Consider the following 18,729-nt stretch of genomic DNA (forward strand, 5'->3'; position numbering starts at 1 on the left):
TGTCACCCCCTTTGAAGAGGGGGATGACCGCGGCAGCTTTCCAATCTCTGGGGATCTCAGACGTTACAAAAGAGAGGTTGAACAGGCTAGTAATAGGGGTTGCGACAATTTCGGCGGCTAATTTGAGAAAGAAAGGGTCCAGATTGTCTAGCCCAGATGATTTGTAGGGGTCCAGATTTTGCAACTCTTTCAGAACATTAGCTGTCTGAATTTGTGTGGAGGAGAAGCGGGGGGGGGGCATGGGCAAGTAGCAGCGGAGGGTGCAGAGCTGGAGGCCGGGGTAGTGGTGGCCAGGTGTGGCCAGCCGTAGCAAAATGCTTGTTGAAATTCTCAATTATTGTAGATTTATCGGTGGTGATAGTGTTTCCTAGCCTCAGTGCAGTGGGCAGCTGGGAGGAGGTGCACTTATTCTCCATGGACTTTACAGTGTCCCAAAACATTTTGGAGTTAGTGCTACAGGATGCAAACTTCTGTTTGAAAAAGCTAGCCTTTGCTTTCCTAACTGCTTGTGTATATTGGTTCCTAACTTCCCTGAAAAGTTGCATATCGCGGGGGCTATTCGATGCTAATGCAGTGTGCCACAGGATGTTTTTGTGCTGGTCAAGGGCAGTCAAGTCTGAGGAGAACCAGGAGCTATATCTGTTCTTAGTTCTGTATTTTTTTAATGGGGCATGCTTATTTAAGATTGAGAGGAAATTACTTTTAAAGAACAACCAGGCATCCTCTACTGACGGAATGAGATCGATATCCATCCAGGATACCTGGGCCAGGTCAATTAGGCCTGCTTGCTAAAGTGTTTTAGGGAGCGTTTGACAGTGATGAGGGGTGGTTGTTTGACCGCGGACCCGTTACGGACGCAGGCAATAAGGCAGTGACTCTTTCAGAGTGACCATCAGGTTCTTGGTCACCTCACTGACCAAGGCCCTTCTCCCCCGATTGCTCAGTTTGGCTGGGCGGCCAGCTCTAGGAAGAGTCTTGGTGGTTCCAAACTTCTTCCATTTTCAGAATGGTAGAGGCCACTGTGTTCTTGGGGACCTTCAATGCTGCATAATTTATTTGGTACCCTTCCCCAGATCTGTGCCTTGACACAATCCTTTCTCTGAGCTCTATGGACAATTCCTTCAACCTCATGGCTTGGTTTTTGCTCCGACATGCACTGTCAACAGTGGGACCTTATATAGACAAGTACGTCCCTTTCTAAATCATATCCAATCAATTGAATTTACCACAGGTGGACTCCAATCAAGTTGTAGAACCATCTCAAGGATGATCAATGGAAACAGGATGCACCTGAGCTCAATTGAGTCTCATAGCAAAGGGTCTGAATACTTATGTAAATAAAGGTGTTTCTGTTCATTATTTTTAATAAATGTGCAAACATTTCTACAAACCTGTTTTTACTTAGTCATTATGGGGTATTGTGTGTAGATTGATGAGGATTTTGTTTTTATTTAATCAATTTTAGAATAATGTAAAAAAAAAAGTGGAAAAAGTCAAGGGGTCTGAATACTTTCCAAATGCACTGTATTCTGTAAAGTCAAGGGGGTCTGAATACTTTCCGAATGCAGTGTATTCTGTAATATGTTGTTACTTTCAGATACAAGGGGAGCATCTACTTAGCTTTTATCTTTACATTGTTCTCAGGGTTCTTCTTTTTATTTTGGAATATTAATGACAATGGAAATCCTATAAAAACATTTTTATCAAACTATTCAAACTGAAGCTAGACTCGTCTCACTCCACAGCATCCGCCGATGCATGTAAAACGCAACATGTAAAGTGTTTGTCCCATGTTGCATGAGATTAAATAAAATATGTTAAATGGCACACACTGCAGCTCATGTCCCAGGTGATTTTATTTATAACAAAGTTTTGACCCTTAGGTCTTCATCAGGCATCCCAGAAATCTTTCATAAGCACAAAAACCTTATTTCGCTCAAATTTTGTGCACAAATTTGTTTACATCCCTGTTAGTGACCATTTATCCTTTGCCAAGATAATCCATCCACCTGACAGGCTGATTAAACACCATGATCATTACTCAGGTGCACCTTGTGCTGGGGACAATAAAAGGCCACTCAAATGTGCAGTTGTTCACACAACACAATGCCACAGATATCTCAAGTTGAGGGAGCGTGCAATTGGCATAATAGCTGCAGGAATGTCCACCAGAGCTGTTGCCAGTGAATTGTATGTACATTTCTCTACCATAAGCCGCCTCCAACGTCATTTTAGAGAATTTGGCAGTATGTCTAACCCGCCTCACAACCGCAGACCTCATATAACCATGCTAGCCCAGGACCACCACATCCGGCTTCTTCACCTGCGGGATCGTCTGAGACCAGCCACCCGGATAGCTGATGAAATTGAGGAGTATTTCTGTCTGTAATAAAGCTATTTTGTGGGGAAAAACGAATTCTGATTTGCTGGACCCGGCTCTCAAGTGTGTGGGCCTTTGCCCTGCCATGACTGCACCCCTGCCCAATCATGTGAAATCCATAGATTAGGGCCTAATTTATTTATTTGAATTGACTGATTTCCTTATATGAACTGTGACTCAATAAAATCGTTGAAATTGTTCCATGTCGTGTTTATATTTTTTCTTCAGTATAATAGCTTACCCTTTTGTAAAGGAACAAAGTTCAGAGTGAGTTTGTTCCTCACTCAAGTGATGCCGCTCTAACTTCACCACCTGGGTAAGTTAGAATAAACTGAGAAAACAGCGATATCATGGGACCAAAGGTGTTTCCTCTGAGCATTTCTCTATGGAAAGATGGCAGGGCTTGAGGGGTCATTGCTACAGCTGCAAAATACAAAATAACCATCAGCAGCACTGACATTACTTATGATAATTTGCTAATAACTGTTTAACCCTTTGGAGGTTCTTGGGTCTGTAATGGCAAATCTCTGTAATTGTGCCTCATGGTGTTTGAGTGGAGGGGAGTTGCAGCTGATCCAGGGCCTTCAGGGAAGTGGAATGCATTTGAATTCTTGGTTGTTCTGGTCTTCCAGTTGAGTCCAATGTAAATGCTTGTAAGGTAGAAAAAGTTGCATTATTGTACAAACAAGCTCCTATGGTGTTAATTTAAATCTTATCTCTAACTTTTACCAGATCATAAGAGTGGCATTTCCTGAATAAAAAAAGGGTTCAAATATTTTTTTATTCAGTCATTCATACATTGTTCGTGCGCTGTCATCAAGTCTTTTGGTATTTGACAATTTTATTTGGTCTTTTGATTTATTCCTTGAGCAAAAAGCTGAGTAAATCTTGTTCCAAATGTGAAATTTGAGGTACGTTTAGGAATAGATTAAATACTGAATGACACCATTGAATTTGATGGTATCTGGCAATTGAATGATGCTCAACAGTTTTATTGAAACGGAATAAACATAAAAGTTATGAATACAAACAGAGAAAAAACTGCTATGGCTTCCCAAAGAAAACATAGGAAGTTATAATACCAGTAAAAAACCAAAACAACTGATTTACCTCTAGAAATGCTAGACACACTTTTAGGTAAAAGTGATGTGTGTTAAAACATACGTCCCATGTAACCGTAAGAAAGGATTCAGCAAAAGTTACATTCCCATCTTCAGGCCAAAATGCAATTCTAGCCAATCAAGCAGATTCTGGGGGTCTGTCCACTTTTCTCTCTGTGATTTTTTCTTCTTCTTCGTGATGGATGGAGAATAAAACGTCATAAAAGAATTGCAACCAAAATGTTTTTTGGGGGTATTTTGTTGTTGTTGTACTTTGTCAAACGCCTTTTTCATGAGTCTTCTTCATTACTTTAACCATAGTTATCGGAATAGTCACCCCTTTGCTGCTGGGCGATGGGCTGGGACCCCCAGTTCTGCTAGTTGGTCTGCCGGCGCTTTGAGTCAGGCTGGTTGAAGGCGTCTGCCTTCCTCTTCCTGCCCCCATTGCCCCCACGGTTCCCCCTGGTTCTTCGGGTACTGTGGTCCCTCTGTGGCTGGAAGGGTCCCCCACGGCCCCTTACTCTGCCATCCCTGGGCCCTGCGATGGGTGGACCCCTCCGCGCATAGCCCCCTTGGCCCTGTGTGGGTGGTGGTCCGCGGGCCCTGGGTGGGGGTGGGGCTCCCCTGCTGGGCAGTCTGCCACGGCCCCTCATTCTGTACAAGTCGTCGTAACCGTAGTAGGAGTCCTCGTAACCGTAGTAGGAGTCCTCGTAACCGTAGTAGGGGTCCTCGTAACCGTAGTAGGGGTCCTCGTAACCGTAGTAGGGGTCCTCGTAACCTCTGCGGGGGTCGTGATAGTCATAGCCATAGTAGTCATCGTAGCTGTGGTAGTCTCGGGGATAGGCTGCGTAGTCCCCGCCCCTTCGGCCACTGCCCCTATCTGGTGGAGGTATGCGTGGCGGTGGGTGGTTGTAATCGTCATCATACCTGCAGAAAACATATCATCTTCAATGTAATCTCATGATGGGATATTTACTCAATCAGATAACAGTCAATCCCAGTCTCTCTGTGGCCTCACCTTCGGTTTCTGGTGGCCTGGCGCTGAGCGTTTCGCGCTTTCTTCCTCTTCGCCATTCTTATCTCAATCTCCCCTCCCCCCAGCTCCTTCCCATTCATTTCTGCCATTGCCTAAAACATGCAGCCAAAATGTTACACATCCGAAGCAAGGTAAACCCCCCCCCCCCCCCCCCACACAAAAAACTGAAAACAATTAATATGTTTTACTGAGGGTAACCCACCTTCACAGCTGCGTCTCTGTCTACAAAGTGGACAAAGGCATAGTCTTCTAGCTTATTCAACCGGTCCACTTTGCCAAAGGCAGAGAATGTCTTCTCCAGCAGCTCCTCTGTGACTGAGGAGGCCAGCTTCCTGACAAACAAGACCTTCACCTGCTGACTCACATGGACATCAAAGGTCAACGCCATTTAGAAAAGTATAAATAAAAGCACAAGATTAATAAAAGTCAACAGAAGTGGAACACGGAGGGGGGAGGGTAAAACAAAAACAAGAGATGGGAGAGAGAGAGCAACAGAGAAAGTGTGAGAGAGATGAGACTCACCTGGGCCAAGGCACCCGCGTTGCGCTCAGTGACCGGGTTGGCCCACTCCACAGTGACTGGGTTCCCCCACACCATCACTGTGTCACTCATGAGGCAGAGGCGGGCCTCGGCTGCGGACTTGTGGTCATCGTACTCCAGGAAACAGAAGCCACGATTCTTCTCCTTGTCATCCGTCTGGGGGTAGAGGATCACTTCCTGAAGCCCCTCTGGAGTAAGAAGAACGAGAGTCACATGACTGATATCTGACCAATGATAACCCACAAAACATAAAACAATGTAAACCAAATTAGTCTGCACTTAACTGACCTGTGACTTTGCTGAAGTCCTCCAATATGTTCTCTCTGGTCTTGTTCTTTGGGATTGATCCGACAAACAGGCGGTTGTTTGCTACAGATTTGCACACTCCAAGGTATTTCCTTGATCGGATTTCATAGTTGTCACACTGAAAACCAGAATAGAGGAAAGATGGCTTTGTAGGGTTGACAAGATAGCTGGAGGCGGTCCGACAACTGCTCCAATGAAATGTGTATCACATCTTGGGCCGGTTTCCCAGACACATTAACTCTGGCCCTAGACTAAAAAGCACACCCAATGAAGATTCCCTATTGAAAGTGATTTTTAGTGCAGGACCAGGCTTAATCGGTGTCTGGGAAAGCAGCCCCTTGGTTCTTAGAAGGTAAACTAAGACTATAGACTGGCTGCAGGGACTTACAAGTTTCACAGCCTCAGTTGCTGCATCCTTGTCGCAAAAGGTGATGAAAGCATAGCCCCGGTTCTGACCAGACAGGGGGTCCATCATTAACCTCAGGTCCCAGATTGGGCCCGCCTTCTCAAACAGAGGCACCAGCTCGTCTTCATACAGGTCTCTGGGGATCTTTCCTACAAACACCTAAATGCAGAAAACAGAGCCTGAGTGAGGGTTCCACAATGTGATCGGGAAAGACTGCTGTTGTGTTGCTATAAACTTCTCTGCTGACATTCTTGGAGCCACAGTCTTGCAAACTGATTTATCTTCTCTATATCAGTCAACGGCTTTGCCACAATGACCATTACCCTTTCAAATAATGTTACTTGAAAATGAAGCAACTCCAGCAGCTTTACCTCAGTTCCCATCCCAGGCTGTGGTCCTTTAAACACTTCTTCTGGTGGGGGCCCACCGTATTTCCTCTGTTCGGTGGTGACATCCAGGGTGTATCCTGTCCGCTCCAGCAGAGCCTGGAGAACACGTAGACATCAGCATAACCACTACAGAACTACACAACCTGAGCAGGTACACACACACACAGGAAGTTCTATTGACACAACTGAATGAACTTTCAAACTGCTGCATTTTACCTTGATCTTGGACTCGGCAGGACCCTTAGTGGATTCTTGTACTTTACTTCCTTGCTTTTCCGTCTGTCTGTACGTCTTCATAGCTGCACAAAGAAAATCACTTTTGTTCTGGAAAGCAAACCACAGCAGAGTTGATTTATGTATTGGTGTTATGAGGAGAGGAAAAATTATAGACCCCTCAATGTCAACTTCTTAAGACTCTTTCGAATGAATCATCATTTAAAATGACTTGCATTCATTCTCGTTCATTCAGCTCCCCCTGTAACTCACCTGCACATTAGATAGGTCACTTTCTTTGAACTGTGAGAGTACAGACAGCGCTCCCTCTTCATTGAATGCCCGCAGCGCATCGATGGCCCCCTCTTCTAGGTCAGTATACTCCAGCAACCCTGTGGGTACAAGACAGATTACTACTATTACAAACTGGCCTTTCATGGATCCTCGAGCAACATCATGTATCTTCAGAAAATAGATCAGACTCAGCCATTGTATGACGGATGCCCCACCTGTTGAGAATATGTTGTAGAGACTTTCAGCCACCTTCTGCCGCAGTCCAGCATTGATGAGTGTCTGGTAGATTTCTGTGTGCTCGCCTTCGGCCGCGACTTCCATAGTCTCCTTCTCCTCCTTCACTGGGGCAGAACTATCGTTCACCTCGGCAGCAGCCATTCTCCTGAGAGAAAGGGGAAAATAGATAAGATAAAAACAGGATTTCAGTTAGAACTTTCCGCATTAGAACATCATATTTGACATTCTAATCTAAAACCCAATCATATTGTTTCAGCTGCTTTTTACAGATCATGACACTAGTAACTTGTAGGGCCCACAAACGTTCCCTTTTCTACCATGCATATTTGCAAACGCTAATAATAATAATAATAATAATAATAATAATAATATGCCATTTAGCAGACGCGTTTATCCAAAGCGACTTACAGTCGTGCGTGCATACATTTTTGTGTATGGGTGGTCCCGGGGATCGAACCCACTACCTTGGCGTTACAAGCGCCGTGCTCTACCAGCTGAGCTACAGAGGACCACAAAAACTGTCCACGAAATGCTGTCCTACTGAAATAGTTACTCCCATCTAGCTAACCCTCCGAAAGTACAACAGTTTGCAAGAAGATACCGACCCTACCGTTACGCTTGTTTACGCTGCAGCTCAGTGTAAACAAGCGTAACGGTACGGTTGGTCTCTTCTGGCAATCTAAACGGTTTCTTTCAGATGGTAGCTAATGATGTTGTAAATGCATCAGAAATGCGTAACCATCCATTTCAATGCAGACAACCATGAGGTCTGAAATATCAAATACCTGGAGACAAGTTAAAAGGTACGTTTATATCGGGGGCAAGCTAGATACAGTAGCTAGTCAAGCCAAAGTTCTGTCCGTGGTCAAGCAAGCTAAAATGTGTTGAGCTAAAGCTAGCTTGGCTGGCGGTGTTTTTCTTCGCTAAGCCCCGTCCCGCCCCCTTCCAATAGCCAACGGTAGCTAGCTAAAACTGATTGGATTGTCACAATTTTGAACTTTAACATAATAATAATAATATAATATGCCATTTAGCAGACGCTTTTATCCAAAGCGATTTACAGTCATGCGTGCATACATTTTTGTGTATGGGTGGTCCCGTGGATCGAACCCACTACCTTGGCGTTACAAGCGCCGTGCTCTACCAGTTGAGCTACAGAGGACCACATCCAACTAAATAATCATTTTAGCGTTAGAAATACCAACATTACAATAAAACTAGTATCAAGGTTCATAAGCTTAGCTAAGCAAATAGCTAGCTAGCAGGGCTAACGTTAGCAAGTTAAAGCCAAGGCCTTGTTAGCTTGCTGGACACCTTTCAGAATTCAAATAAACCATCCGCCTAAAGAGGTGAATAATTAATAGTTAGCAAACGCTAAGCTTTCTTTTCCAGGAAAATAACAGTATCGTAAAATATATTTTGCAGCAATTACCCAAAAGAGTAATCCAATATGGTAAAAATGAATAAGATGTTTTAGAAGAGTCGAAGCGAGAGTGATTACTCCGCCCAAAAACTGTCCACGAAAGACTTCTTCTTCTATGATATCATGGCGGTCCACAAACAATCGTTCAAGTGCATGCCGCCACCTACTGTGCTGGAATGTACGATCAATCATGATCTAACCAATTCTGTACTACAATGAAAATAAAAACAAATCCCTACTAACTTCTACCACGCCCTCCCCCTCCCCATTAAACTTTATCTATATCATGCTGAAACACTCCACCCATTGTTCAGCATGTCAACAACCATTTCAACAGTAACATCTGTAACCCCCAATATCTCTTTTGTAGTCTCATTTTTACATTTTAGTCATTTAGCAGGCGCTCTTATCCAGAGCGACTTACAGTTAGTGAGTGCATATTTATTTTTTTCAAACATAGTCTCCATAATAACCTTCAACCTGGCATTTCTGCTTTCCACAACCCGAGTCGTATTGATAACCTTACCAATAAAAGCTATTTAGTTAACTTTATTAATTATCAAAGTGTCCTTTGACACCGCACATTCATGAGTGCAATATTTCTGAACAGTCCTCCAAACCATGCAAGGACCAGCAGACACTAGCCCCGACATTAGGCCCACTTACTACAGGACCAGCAGACACTAGCCCCGACATTAGGCCCACTTACTACAGGACCAGCAGACACTAGCCCCGACATTAGGTCCACTTACTACAGGACCAGCAGACACTAGCCCCGACATTAGGTCCACTTACTACAGGACCAGCAGACACTAGCCCCGACATTAGGTCCACTTACTACAGGACCAGCAGACACTAGCCCCGACATTAGGTCCACTTACTACAGGACCAGCAGACACTAGCCCCGACATTAGGTCCACTTACTACAGGACCAGCAGACACTAGCCCCGACATTAGGTCCACTTACTACAGGACCAGCAGACACTAGCCCCGACATTAGGTCCACTTACTACAGGACCAGCAGACACTATCCCCGACATTAGGTCCACTTACTACAGGACCAGCAGACACTAGCCCCGACATTAGGCCCACTTACTACAGGACCAGCAGACACTAGCCCCGACATTAGGTCCACTTACTACAGGACCAGCAGACACTAGCCCCGACATTAGGCCCACTTACTACAGGACCAGCAGACACTAGCCCCGACATTAGGTCCACTTACTACAGGACCAGCAGACACTAGCCCCGACATTAGGTCCACTTACTACAGGACCAGCAGACACTAGCCCCGACATTAGGTCCACTTACTACAGGACCAGCAGACACTAGCCCCGACATTAGGTCCACTTACTACAGGACCAGCAGACACTAGCCCCGACATTAGGTCCACTTACTACAGGACCAGCAGACACTAGCCCCGACATTAGGTCCACTTACTACAGGACCAGCAGACACTAGCCCCGACATTAGGTCCACTTACTACAGGACCAGCAGACACTAGCCCCGACATTAGGTCCACTTACTACAGGACCAGCAGACACTAGCCCCGACATTAGGTCCACTTACTACAGGACCAGCAGACACTAGCCCTGACATTAGGCCCACTTACTACAGGACCAGCAGACACTAGCCCCGACATTAGGTCCACTTACTACAGGACCAGCAGACACTAGCCCCGACATTAGGTCCACTTACTACAGGACCAGCAGACACTAGCCCCGACATTAGGCCCACTTACTACAGGACCAGCAGACACTAGCCCCCACATTAGGTCCACTTACTACAGGACCAGCAGACACTAGCCCCGACATTAGGCCCACTTACTACAGGACCAGCAGACACTAGCCCCGACATTAGGCCCACTTACTACAGGACCAGCAGACACTAGCCCCGACATTAGGTCCACTTACTACAGGAGCAGCCATGGAAGCTCCATCATTCCCCACTGTAGTTCCACCAATCTGTCTTACAGCCTCTACCTACGATACATCATGACTGATCCTATATCTCTGAGCCTCTCTCTGCACCTGGCATCCACCAAATGCTGCACAAATGCTGCACTGAGTTGTGATCCGAGTTGTGTGGCATGGAGCACCTGCTCCCTCTGGGCGGAAGAAACACAAAAAACATCACAAGTCCACTTTGGGTTACCTTCACCCATTTAACAGTACCCAGCTTCAAGTTCTGACTGGGCACTGTTACTGGGAGGCTGAGTGTAGTGGGAAAGGGTTTCATGTTAGCGTGGCATATAAAGACATGGTAAAAAGGCCATAACTGTTTGCTTGGTTAAAATGACAAATTCTGGAGCCTGAGACTCCTCAAACTCTCATTTCTGGCACAATAATGAAAGCAGTCATACCTGCGTGTTGGGGTGTATCTGAAAAGCACTACCTCGTCTCCTCTGACACATTGACCCACCGGCACACATTCCACTCCACCTTCACTAAACCCCTCTATCCAGCATTTTCAGTCAATGACTATTCATCAGTGTCCATGTGCTAGGTCTAGAATTGGCCTAGAGATTGGGAGTAAAGGAGGATGATGTTGAATGTTTACTAATAAACTGCTGTCCTCCTGAGTCCATGACAGAGATGGAGTCAAGACCATATCCAGTTTAAGGGTGATCAGTTGGCCCGAGAAAATACATGGAAATACTCATCATTTTCCATAATGGTTTGAACATTTCAGTGTTCTGAACGACCTCCATTCTCAACGTGTTTGTATCTCTGAGGTCTCACTGTTCATAACATTTCAAGCTTTTAACCCCAAACCACCACACCTCTAACCCCTGCAGGTATGGGGATAGAGAGAGAGAGCACACCTAGATAGAAGTCGACATACGAAGTCAGCCATGCTTGACTTGCACCGCACCATCTGTCTCCCTCCAACGTTTTATGAGATACCAGGAAGAGAGGAGGCGAGACTTCAGCATAGGGAAGAGGCTGGATTAATTCAAACAGACATCTTGTTAAGACTACAGCTCTTCTCCAAGGTAATGGTCTGCTGGGTATTTTTGCCGCATAGTGGACAGATAGAAGGAAGCAGACTAACTATGTTGCTGCTGTGAGTTGGAAGAAGGGAGAGGGGGTATGGTGTGAGGTGCTAGAGTGTCTCGGCTTAACCTTCTCTATTTCACAGGGATCCCAATGAGTCCCCCGCAACGCCGGTGCGATTTGGACTTCTAACCCCTTTTAAACATAGTGTGTTTGAGCTACAGACTTCTGGGTTGTACCATTGGATTAGTCCATTTCTTCTGCACCAGCTTTGTCTTTGTGATTAATGGGTCTGGGCCCATTTGGCGGATCCCGAAGGGGCCCAGGGCTGGGTCTTTTACAAAAAGTCTGTCGAGTTCTCTAAAAGCTATCTACGAAAAGCCGACTCTCACGAACACGCACATGTTTTGCACTATGACGCTCACAAGCTACATAAGCAGTTAGAAGGTAAGGTGTTCAACTACATAGAAGATCATAGGAAATCCAAGGATATATGTCTATAATACTGTAATAAGATCATAGTTGATGTAATAAACTACACAGAGTTGTCACTGACTAGTTGGGATATTAATTTCCCACTGAGCAAACAATTTCTGTATGTACAGCATTCATAGAAATTCATTTTTAAAACAGGTTTTTGCTTTGTCAAAAAAAATTAATTGTCAAATTGTTTAGTGTTCTACTTATAGCCCTGGTTGTCCTGAAAATAAAATGGTAAAACACTTTGTGAGGCTAAATATAAAAGGTCTGGACATGCAGATAAATGAAAGGCAGATAAATTAAAAGCCGATTTTTGTTGGGATCTCAGGACTGATAGGGTTAATAGCCTTTTCTCTGTGCTGACATTTATGGAGACAGCTGCTCATTAAATCGCGCCAATCTACACAATAGAGGATTCACCACCCTCTCAGTTTATAATACAGATTTTGTCCTTGCTTTAAAGTGCTGTCTTATGCAGCTTCTAAGCTTTTTAAGGAGCACTTAAACAATCTTAGATCATGTTCTTTCCCTTTTCATCCTTGCCTACTCTCTCAGATTTCTACAGGGCAGAGTAAAATCCAATTGATAAATTGTGACAGGAGGCCAATTCAGCCTGTCTAATGATGAGGAATGGGCCATATTCTCAAAGGCTTCTCCAGTCAATTACTGCTAGATAACTCAGCTATGGGTCTTCACACAGTATAGCTCCTCTCGGTTATGTATAAAATAGGCTAGGTCTATTCCTTATTCCATGTTTAGACACAGCTACTATCAAATTCACTCCAGACATGTTAAGGATAGCTTCAAACATGTCTTTCAGACTCAAATGTACCATCTCTTGTGCCTCACTGAAGGACATATCCATAGTACCATTCTCTCAATGTAAAGACCTGCATAGCACCACAGAGACAATGATCGATGACCAGGGAGAGAGCACACAATTGAGTTTCTCATCCAAAGCAAGTCAGACCTTGGGCAACAGGCACACAACAGTCATACAGTACGCCTAGGGGACAGTAGGGACACCGTGCTCTTTAGTGTCCCTAGAGGATGCCAGGTGACACTACTGCTCCAATGGGCTACCTGCATTACTGCACATGGGTAAAAGGTACACAATGCCACCAAATAGACTAGACGCAGGGGTATTCAACTCTTACCCTACGAGGTCCAGAGGCTGCTGGTTTTCTGTTTTACCTCAATTAAATTGCACCCACCTGGTGTCCTAGATCTAAATCAGTCCCTGATTAGAGGGGAAAAGGCAGTGGAATTGGCTTCGATGTCCAGATTAGAGTTTGAGGGGACTAGAGCAACAGCATACAGTCTTTCAGTTTTCTTTATTAACTGAAAAGGGTCATTGTCAAATGTTATAAGGCACATATTTTCGCACCTGCACAGATGTCATACTGAGCGACTCAAGTCAGTTGTCAATAGCTTAAAAAGGTACAAAGTGTGTAGCGCTGGGATTGTACATGGAATACAACAATGGTAACATTATGTTCTCCTGTGACATTCACAATCTGTCCAGTACAAACACCACATTCAAATCAGGACAAAATCCTGAGTTGCATTCAACTATTCAAACAGACAGGACCAATTGCTGGCATGTTAAAATACATTTCTTTTTTTCCAAATCACACATTTGTGGATGTATACATACTACAGACATAGCTTGGACTGCTGGCCTTTGTCATGTGACCGTAATCTTAAAAGCACATTGCTCAACAATGGCAGTAGATTAATATTGTCACACTTTAATTAAATGCTTCTTGAACCTTTCGCCTGATTAAAACACATCCCCCAGGTCAAACTTGGCAAGCTGTGCCCTGAAAGACCTTTTGTAAACAGGACATTGAAACTCTTTAAGACAGCACCAGAGCCAACATGAATCCTACCGTCGTTACAGAGTGATTGATAGAAATGTAATGCAGTGTTTCCCAACCCTGGTCCTCCAGTACCCCCAACAGTACACATTTGTTGTAACCCTGGACAAACACACCTGATTTAATTAATTGAGGGCTTGATGATTAGTTGACAAGTTGAATCAGGTGTGATTGTCCAGGGTTACAATAAAAATGTGGACTGTTGGGGGTACTGGAGGACCAAGGTTGGGAAACACTGATGTAATGGATAGAAGTTCTGCCCTTGAGCCAACATGGCTGCCTTAGTTGCCACACATCTTCATCCATCAAAAGGCACCTATAAAGCCACTACTCAATTCTCTCGTGGCAAAACTGCACTTGGGAGGAAGCATCAATTAAGAAATGGCAGGTCCCTGAGGACCACACAGACAGAGACGAGAGAGACGGATGAGAGCGAAAAGGTGGAATGGAGGTGAGAGGATGGGATGAGTGACCAGAAAACAGTTATATGAGGGATGAGTAAGTTAAGCTGGGAGTCAGGGGTAGGGGTGGTTGGGGTCATCCTTTGGGTGCAGCAAGTCTCTGGGTAAACTGGGACCCAGTCCATGGTGGCAGGGCTGGGGCATACATCCCCATCGGGGCCCGGCCATCCTAGAGCAGGTCCCAACTCAATCCCTACCCTTCCCCTTGGCCCAGATCTATTAGATAGGAGCAATATGGTGGAAGCTTTACTACTACACTGTTCAGGGTTCCCCAACGCTGTTCCTGGAGAGCTACCGTCCTGTAGGTTATCTAGCACACCTGATTCTAATAATTAGCTAGTTGATAAGCTGAATCAGGTTAATTAGAAATAGGGTTGCAGTGAAAACCTACAGGAGGGTAGCTCTCCAGGAACAGCGTTGGGGAACCCTGACACTGCTTATACCTATTAAGAACCTACAGACATACTAACATTGAGGGGTTAGGGCCAAGGGGAGGGATGTGGAACCGGCCACTACTCTACGGCCCTGGGCATGGTGGCCACGTAGACGAAGACTACGATGAGCAGCACCACCACAGCCAGCGTGGGTAGAACCACTGTGGCCACCTGCGACCGGGCCTCCTGCATGGCCGCCTTACGCTCCTTCTTGTCCCTGGACGTCTCCTTCTTGGGCTTCCCCTTCAGCTGCCTCATGGTGGTTCCCTCCCTGGGCGGGCACACTGCAGCACTCAGCTAGGATCAACCAAGTCTCTCAGACAAATCCTGCAGGTGCAGTGACTGCCTCTACAGTTCTGGAGGTGAAGTCGGTGGCGGTCCACTTGCTTACCAACACCACTGGCACGCACCTGTGTCCAGGAAGAGAACATACATTAATTAACATGTTTTCTATCAGACAGTCTGTCAATCACATTATGAACTAAGAATAGTGGGGGTGGTTACCATACTTTACTAGTCAGGCTACGGCTACGTATTATTATTTTACTTTCCCCCCCTTTTTTCGTGATTGGTAGTTACAGTCTTGTCCCATCGCTGCAACTCCCGTACGGACTCAGGAGAGGCGAAGGTCGAGAGCCATGCGTCCTCACAACCCTGCCAAGCCTCACTGCTTCTTGACAATGCTCGCTTAACCTGGAAGCCAGCCGCACCAATGTGTTGGATGAAACACTGTACAACTGGCGACCGAAGTCAGCGCTTGGCCCACCACAAGGAGTCGCTAGAGCGCGATGGGACAAGGACATATTGGACAGCCAAACCCTCCCCAAACAACGCTGGGCCACCTCATGGGTCTCCCAGTCGCAGCCAGCTGCGACACAGCCTGGGATCGAACCCTGGTCTGTAGTGATTTCTCTAGCACTGCGATGCAGTGCCTTAGACCTCTGCGCCACTCGGGAGGCATTACGGCTATGTATTTTGATTAATTTATTGGTAGCTTGGGTTAAGTCTGACTTGGACTTAAGTGTGAAACAAGAGAACTATATTTCACATTACTAAACCATATCTATATTACACAGTTAGCCAAATCCAAATGAAGGATCATCCTAAACCACAAAAGTGTGGTCAAAAGTGACCGGTTCTGAAATGCTACCCCCCCCCAGCATGTCTAATGGCAAAGCTTCCACCGCAGGATCTCTGAAGAGAAATGACACCCATCGCTATGGCAACCGAACACAGTGCAGCAGAACCGCTGCACATTTTTGTTGTTACTTAACGTACAAAAAATGTCACTTCAGACTATGAAAATATGTGTTTTCCACAAGACATCTCTTGGATGCTGCATTCCAGGCTACATAAAGTGATGTGGCGTAAATTCCCTCATTGTATTAGATGATGTACTGTGGATTCTGGGAGACTGGTGCAGGCTGAGGCCTATTCTCAATATTCAGCAGTGTCGTAGTGCCTGAAACGTTCTTGGCTGTAGATGGGGAGAGTCTGGACCAGTCAGCGGTAGTTCCACACATTCAGATGTATTGGACTACTGCTTTCAGATTGACTAGAGTAGGAGAGCCTCTCCACACAGTCCTTCACATCACAGCAGTGACTGATAGTTAGATCAAAAGGGTCATGTTCAGTAAGAAGAAAACATTTTCAATGTGAATAAAACAGGTAGGCTACTAACTGAATAATGAAAATGGGGAGGTAGGCTACTTACTACCTGAATTTGTCCAACAATAACATCCTTGATTTTCACAGTGTGCCCTATTGAACACAACCCTGGTATTTTCAGATATATATTTTTCAAATAGTGTAAAACTATTTGGTCTAAGTTGCGTCTTTGAGACAACATTAATTTGCTTTGACTCTAGTGATCCATTTGTACATGTGCATTTGCGAGGCACAACAAAAAGAAACCAAGCCAAGCATCAAACAGTCTCCCTAAATTCCCTTGCGTTACATGCTTCTGTTAGGCCTACAGAAATGCCTATACAAACAAGCTGCATCCCTTGCCAAATCACAAATACAAAATCGGCTGATTGACTGAAGTAGGGAAATATGTGTTCGAACCAAGCCCTTTCCTGTTTCAGCATGACAATGCCCCCGTGCACAAAGCGAGGTCCACACAGAAATGGTTTGTTGAGATCGGTATGTAAGAACTTGACTGGCCTGCACCGAGACCTGACCTCAACTCCATCTAACACCTTTGGGATGAATTGGAACGTTGACTGCGAGCCGGGTATAAATCGCCCAACCTCAATGGAAACAAGTCCCCGCAGCAATGTTCCAACATCTAGTGAAAAGCCGTCCCAGAAAAGTGGAGGCTGTTGTAGCAGCAAAAGGGGGGGCAACTCCATATTAATGCCCATGACTTTGGAATGAGATGTTCGACGAGCAGGAGCCACATACTTTTGATCATGTAGTGTATGTGTAACAGGTAGGATACCAAACCACCTGGTGTTCAGCAAGATATAAAGCTTAATTTACAGCGGTTGTCCACACGGGTAAATAATATGTGCACAGCATGTTGTTAATATGAATCCACTTAGTTACCACTTATGTTCATGCAGTCGTAACCCAAGTATTTCACGTTAGCTAGTTCCCCTAGTCTTCGGTTCTCGACAGGAATGCAACCATACACAAGTGTAATTTCATGTGATTGTCTGGTTGATAGTTTGCCTGCCCTCCCCTCCCCTCCCCTGGTAGTTCAACAACTCCTCTACATGTGACCGACTAATATAGGCGATAATGTAATCATTTAGCATCAGGGTATATTTAACTAATTATTAGCCTGATATAGCAACTAGCTACGTTTTAAGAACTTCAACGCCGAAAACATGGTTTCGATTTTCGTGTAACCTAACGATAGCTAACAAGCTTATCCCCTAATGTTAGCTAGCTAGAATTCTGTAGCCAGCCATAACGTTGACGTTGGCTCATACTTGCGCCACCTCTCCCAGTCGAAAATAGAACTAGCTAGCTAGCCAATTAGCGTTACTTTAGAATACTTTTACTTACCTACTCAATTAACAATATCCACGTTTCAATGTTTTTTTTTTCACAAGGGAAATGAAAATATTTCCCCCACCTTGACCTTGTATGCGCTAAGGTTTAGCCCGTATGGTCTCCTGCAGTTTCGCCATGCTTCTGCTACTTACCCCGCAGACTGCCCCTTCTACCTATGTCTATTACCGCGTTCACATACTGGTCAGAACTAGGAAAGTCTGACATTTCCGACTTGCTTCAGCGTTTCCCAAACTCGATCCTGGGGACCCCAATGGGAGCACGTCTTATTTTTTGCCCTACCACTACACAGCTGATTCAAATAATGAACTCTTCATCAAGCTTTGATTATTTGAATCAGCGTTGTAGTGCTAGGGCAAAAACCAAAACATGCACCCATTGGGGGCCCCAGGACCGAGTTTGGGAAACGCTGACTGGTTCAACGCGGCACGTATATACAGTAACTACAACCAGTTAGCAAGTCTGAAGTTTCCTAGTTCCGACTAGTAGATGAACGCGGCATGTGCTCTGAACTCGGGAGATTACGTGGCAAATGGCAATAGAGCTCAGACAGAGCATGAAGCCAAATAGACTCACCAGTGCGTCCTATAGGGCAGGAGAGACATAGCCACTGTTGTACAGAGATGTTTTCCTGTCTTGTACCTGTAGATGGGGGAAAAGGTCCAGTTTTACTAAGCAACAAGTAGGAATGGTTGGTGAGCTGCTCAGGATACGGTAAAGGAACTGGGTAGCCAACATAGTATGTCTCTGTGAATAATTCTGCCTTCAATTATCATAACACACTGACCTATGTTCAAAGTTGTCTTCTAGCCTACTCTTCTTCATCAGGAGTTACCTAACACTCCCCATGGACCCTATTAATCAGGTGTGTTCAAGCACGGCTGGAACAAAAGCATGCACACCAGTGGCTCTCCAGGAAGGTTTGGTACTCAGTTACAGTTCATATAAGAAAATCAGTCAATTGGAATAAATCAATTAGGCCCTAATCTATGGATTTCACATGACTGGGCAGGGGTGCAGCCATAGGTGGACCTGGGAGGGCATAGCCCTACCCACTTGGAAGTCAGGCCCACATACTCGGAAGCTAGGCTCAGCCAATCAGAATACGTTTTTCCCCCAAAAGGGCTTTATTA

General features: G+C 45.2%; 2 protein-coding genes across 4 annotated transcripts; both read right to left on the reverse strand.

Annotated features, from left to right (window-relative positions):
• Window positions 1-1,838: 1,838 nt before the first annotated feature.
• On the reverse strand, window positions 1,839-8,438 carry LOC311106088 (heterogeneous nuclear ribonucleoprotein R-like). 2 transcript variants are annotated; one of them, XM_084148397.1, is made up of 11 exons: window positions 8,334-8,438; window positions 6,880-7,046; window positions 6,644-6,762; window positions 6,374-6,481; window positions 6,140-6,253; window positions 5,751-5,927; window positions 5,345-5,480; window positions 5,039-5,244; window positions 4,719-4,868; window positions 4,499-4,608; window positions 1,839-4,407 (listed from the first exon to the last, which is right to left on the reverse strand). In XM_084148397.1, the coding sequence occupies exons 2-11, from the start codon at window positions 7,040-7,042 to the stop codon at window positions 3,858-3,860; spliced, it is 1,833 nt and encodes a 610-aa protein (XP_084004523.1). In that variant the 5' UTR covers window positions 7,043-7,046; window positions 8,334-8,438; the 3' UTR covers window positions 1,839-3,857. The 2 variants fall into 2 exon arrangements, with proteins under 2 accessions (XP_084004523.1, XP_084004522.1); XM_084148396.1 differs by having other exon boundaries at window positions 4,719-4,871.
• A 4,677-nt stretch (window positions 8,439-13,115) lies between these two features.
• LOC311106092 (single-pass membrane and coiled-coil domain-containing protein 4) lies at window positions 13,116-17,851 on the reverse strand. Of its 2 annotated transcripts, XR_014610295.1 has the most exons (3): window positions 17,591-17,851; window positions 13,917-14,985; window positions 13,116-13,740 (listed from the first exon to the last, which is right to left on the reverse strand). XR_014610295.1 is itself a non-coding variant. In XM_084148400.1 (2 exons), exon 2 carries the CDS (start codon window positions 14,831-14,833, stop codon window positions 14,654-14,656), a length of 180 nt encoding a protein of 59 aa, XP_084004526.1. In that variant the 5' UTR covers window positions 14,834-14,985; window positions 17,591-17,851; the 3' UTR covers window positions 13,116-14,653. The 2 variants fall into 2 exon arrangements, 1 of the variants encoding a protein (XP_084004526.1); XM_084148400.1 differs by having other exon boundaries at window positions 13,116-14,985.
• Window positions 17,852-18,729: the final 878 nt, after the last annotated feature.

The sequence above is a fragment of the Coregonus lavaretus genome (genome assembly GCF_964263955.1).
Source record: "Coregonus lavaretus genome assembly, chromosome: 30".
NCBI lineage: Eukaryota > Metazoa > Chordata > Actinopteri > Salmoniformes > Salmonidae > Coregonus > Coregonus lavaretus.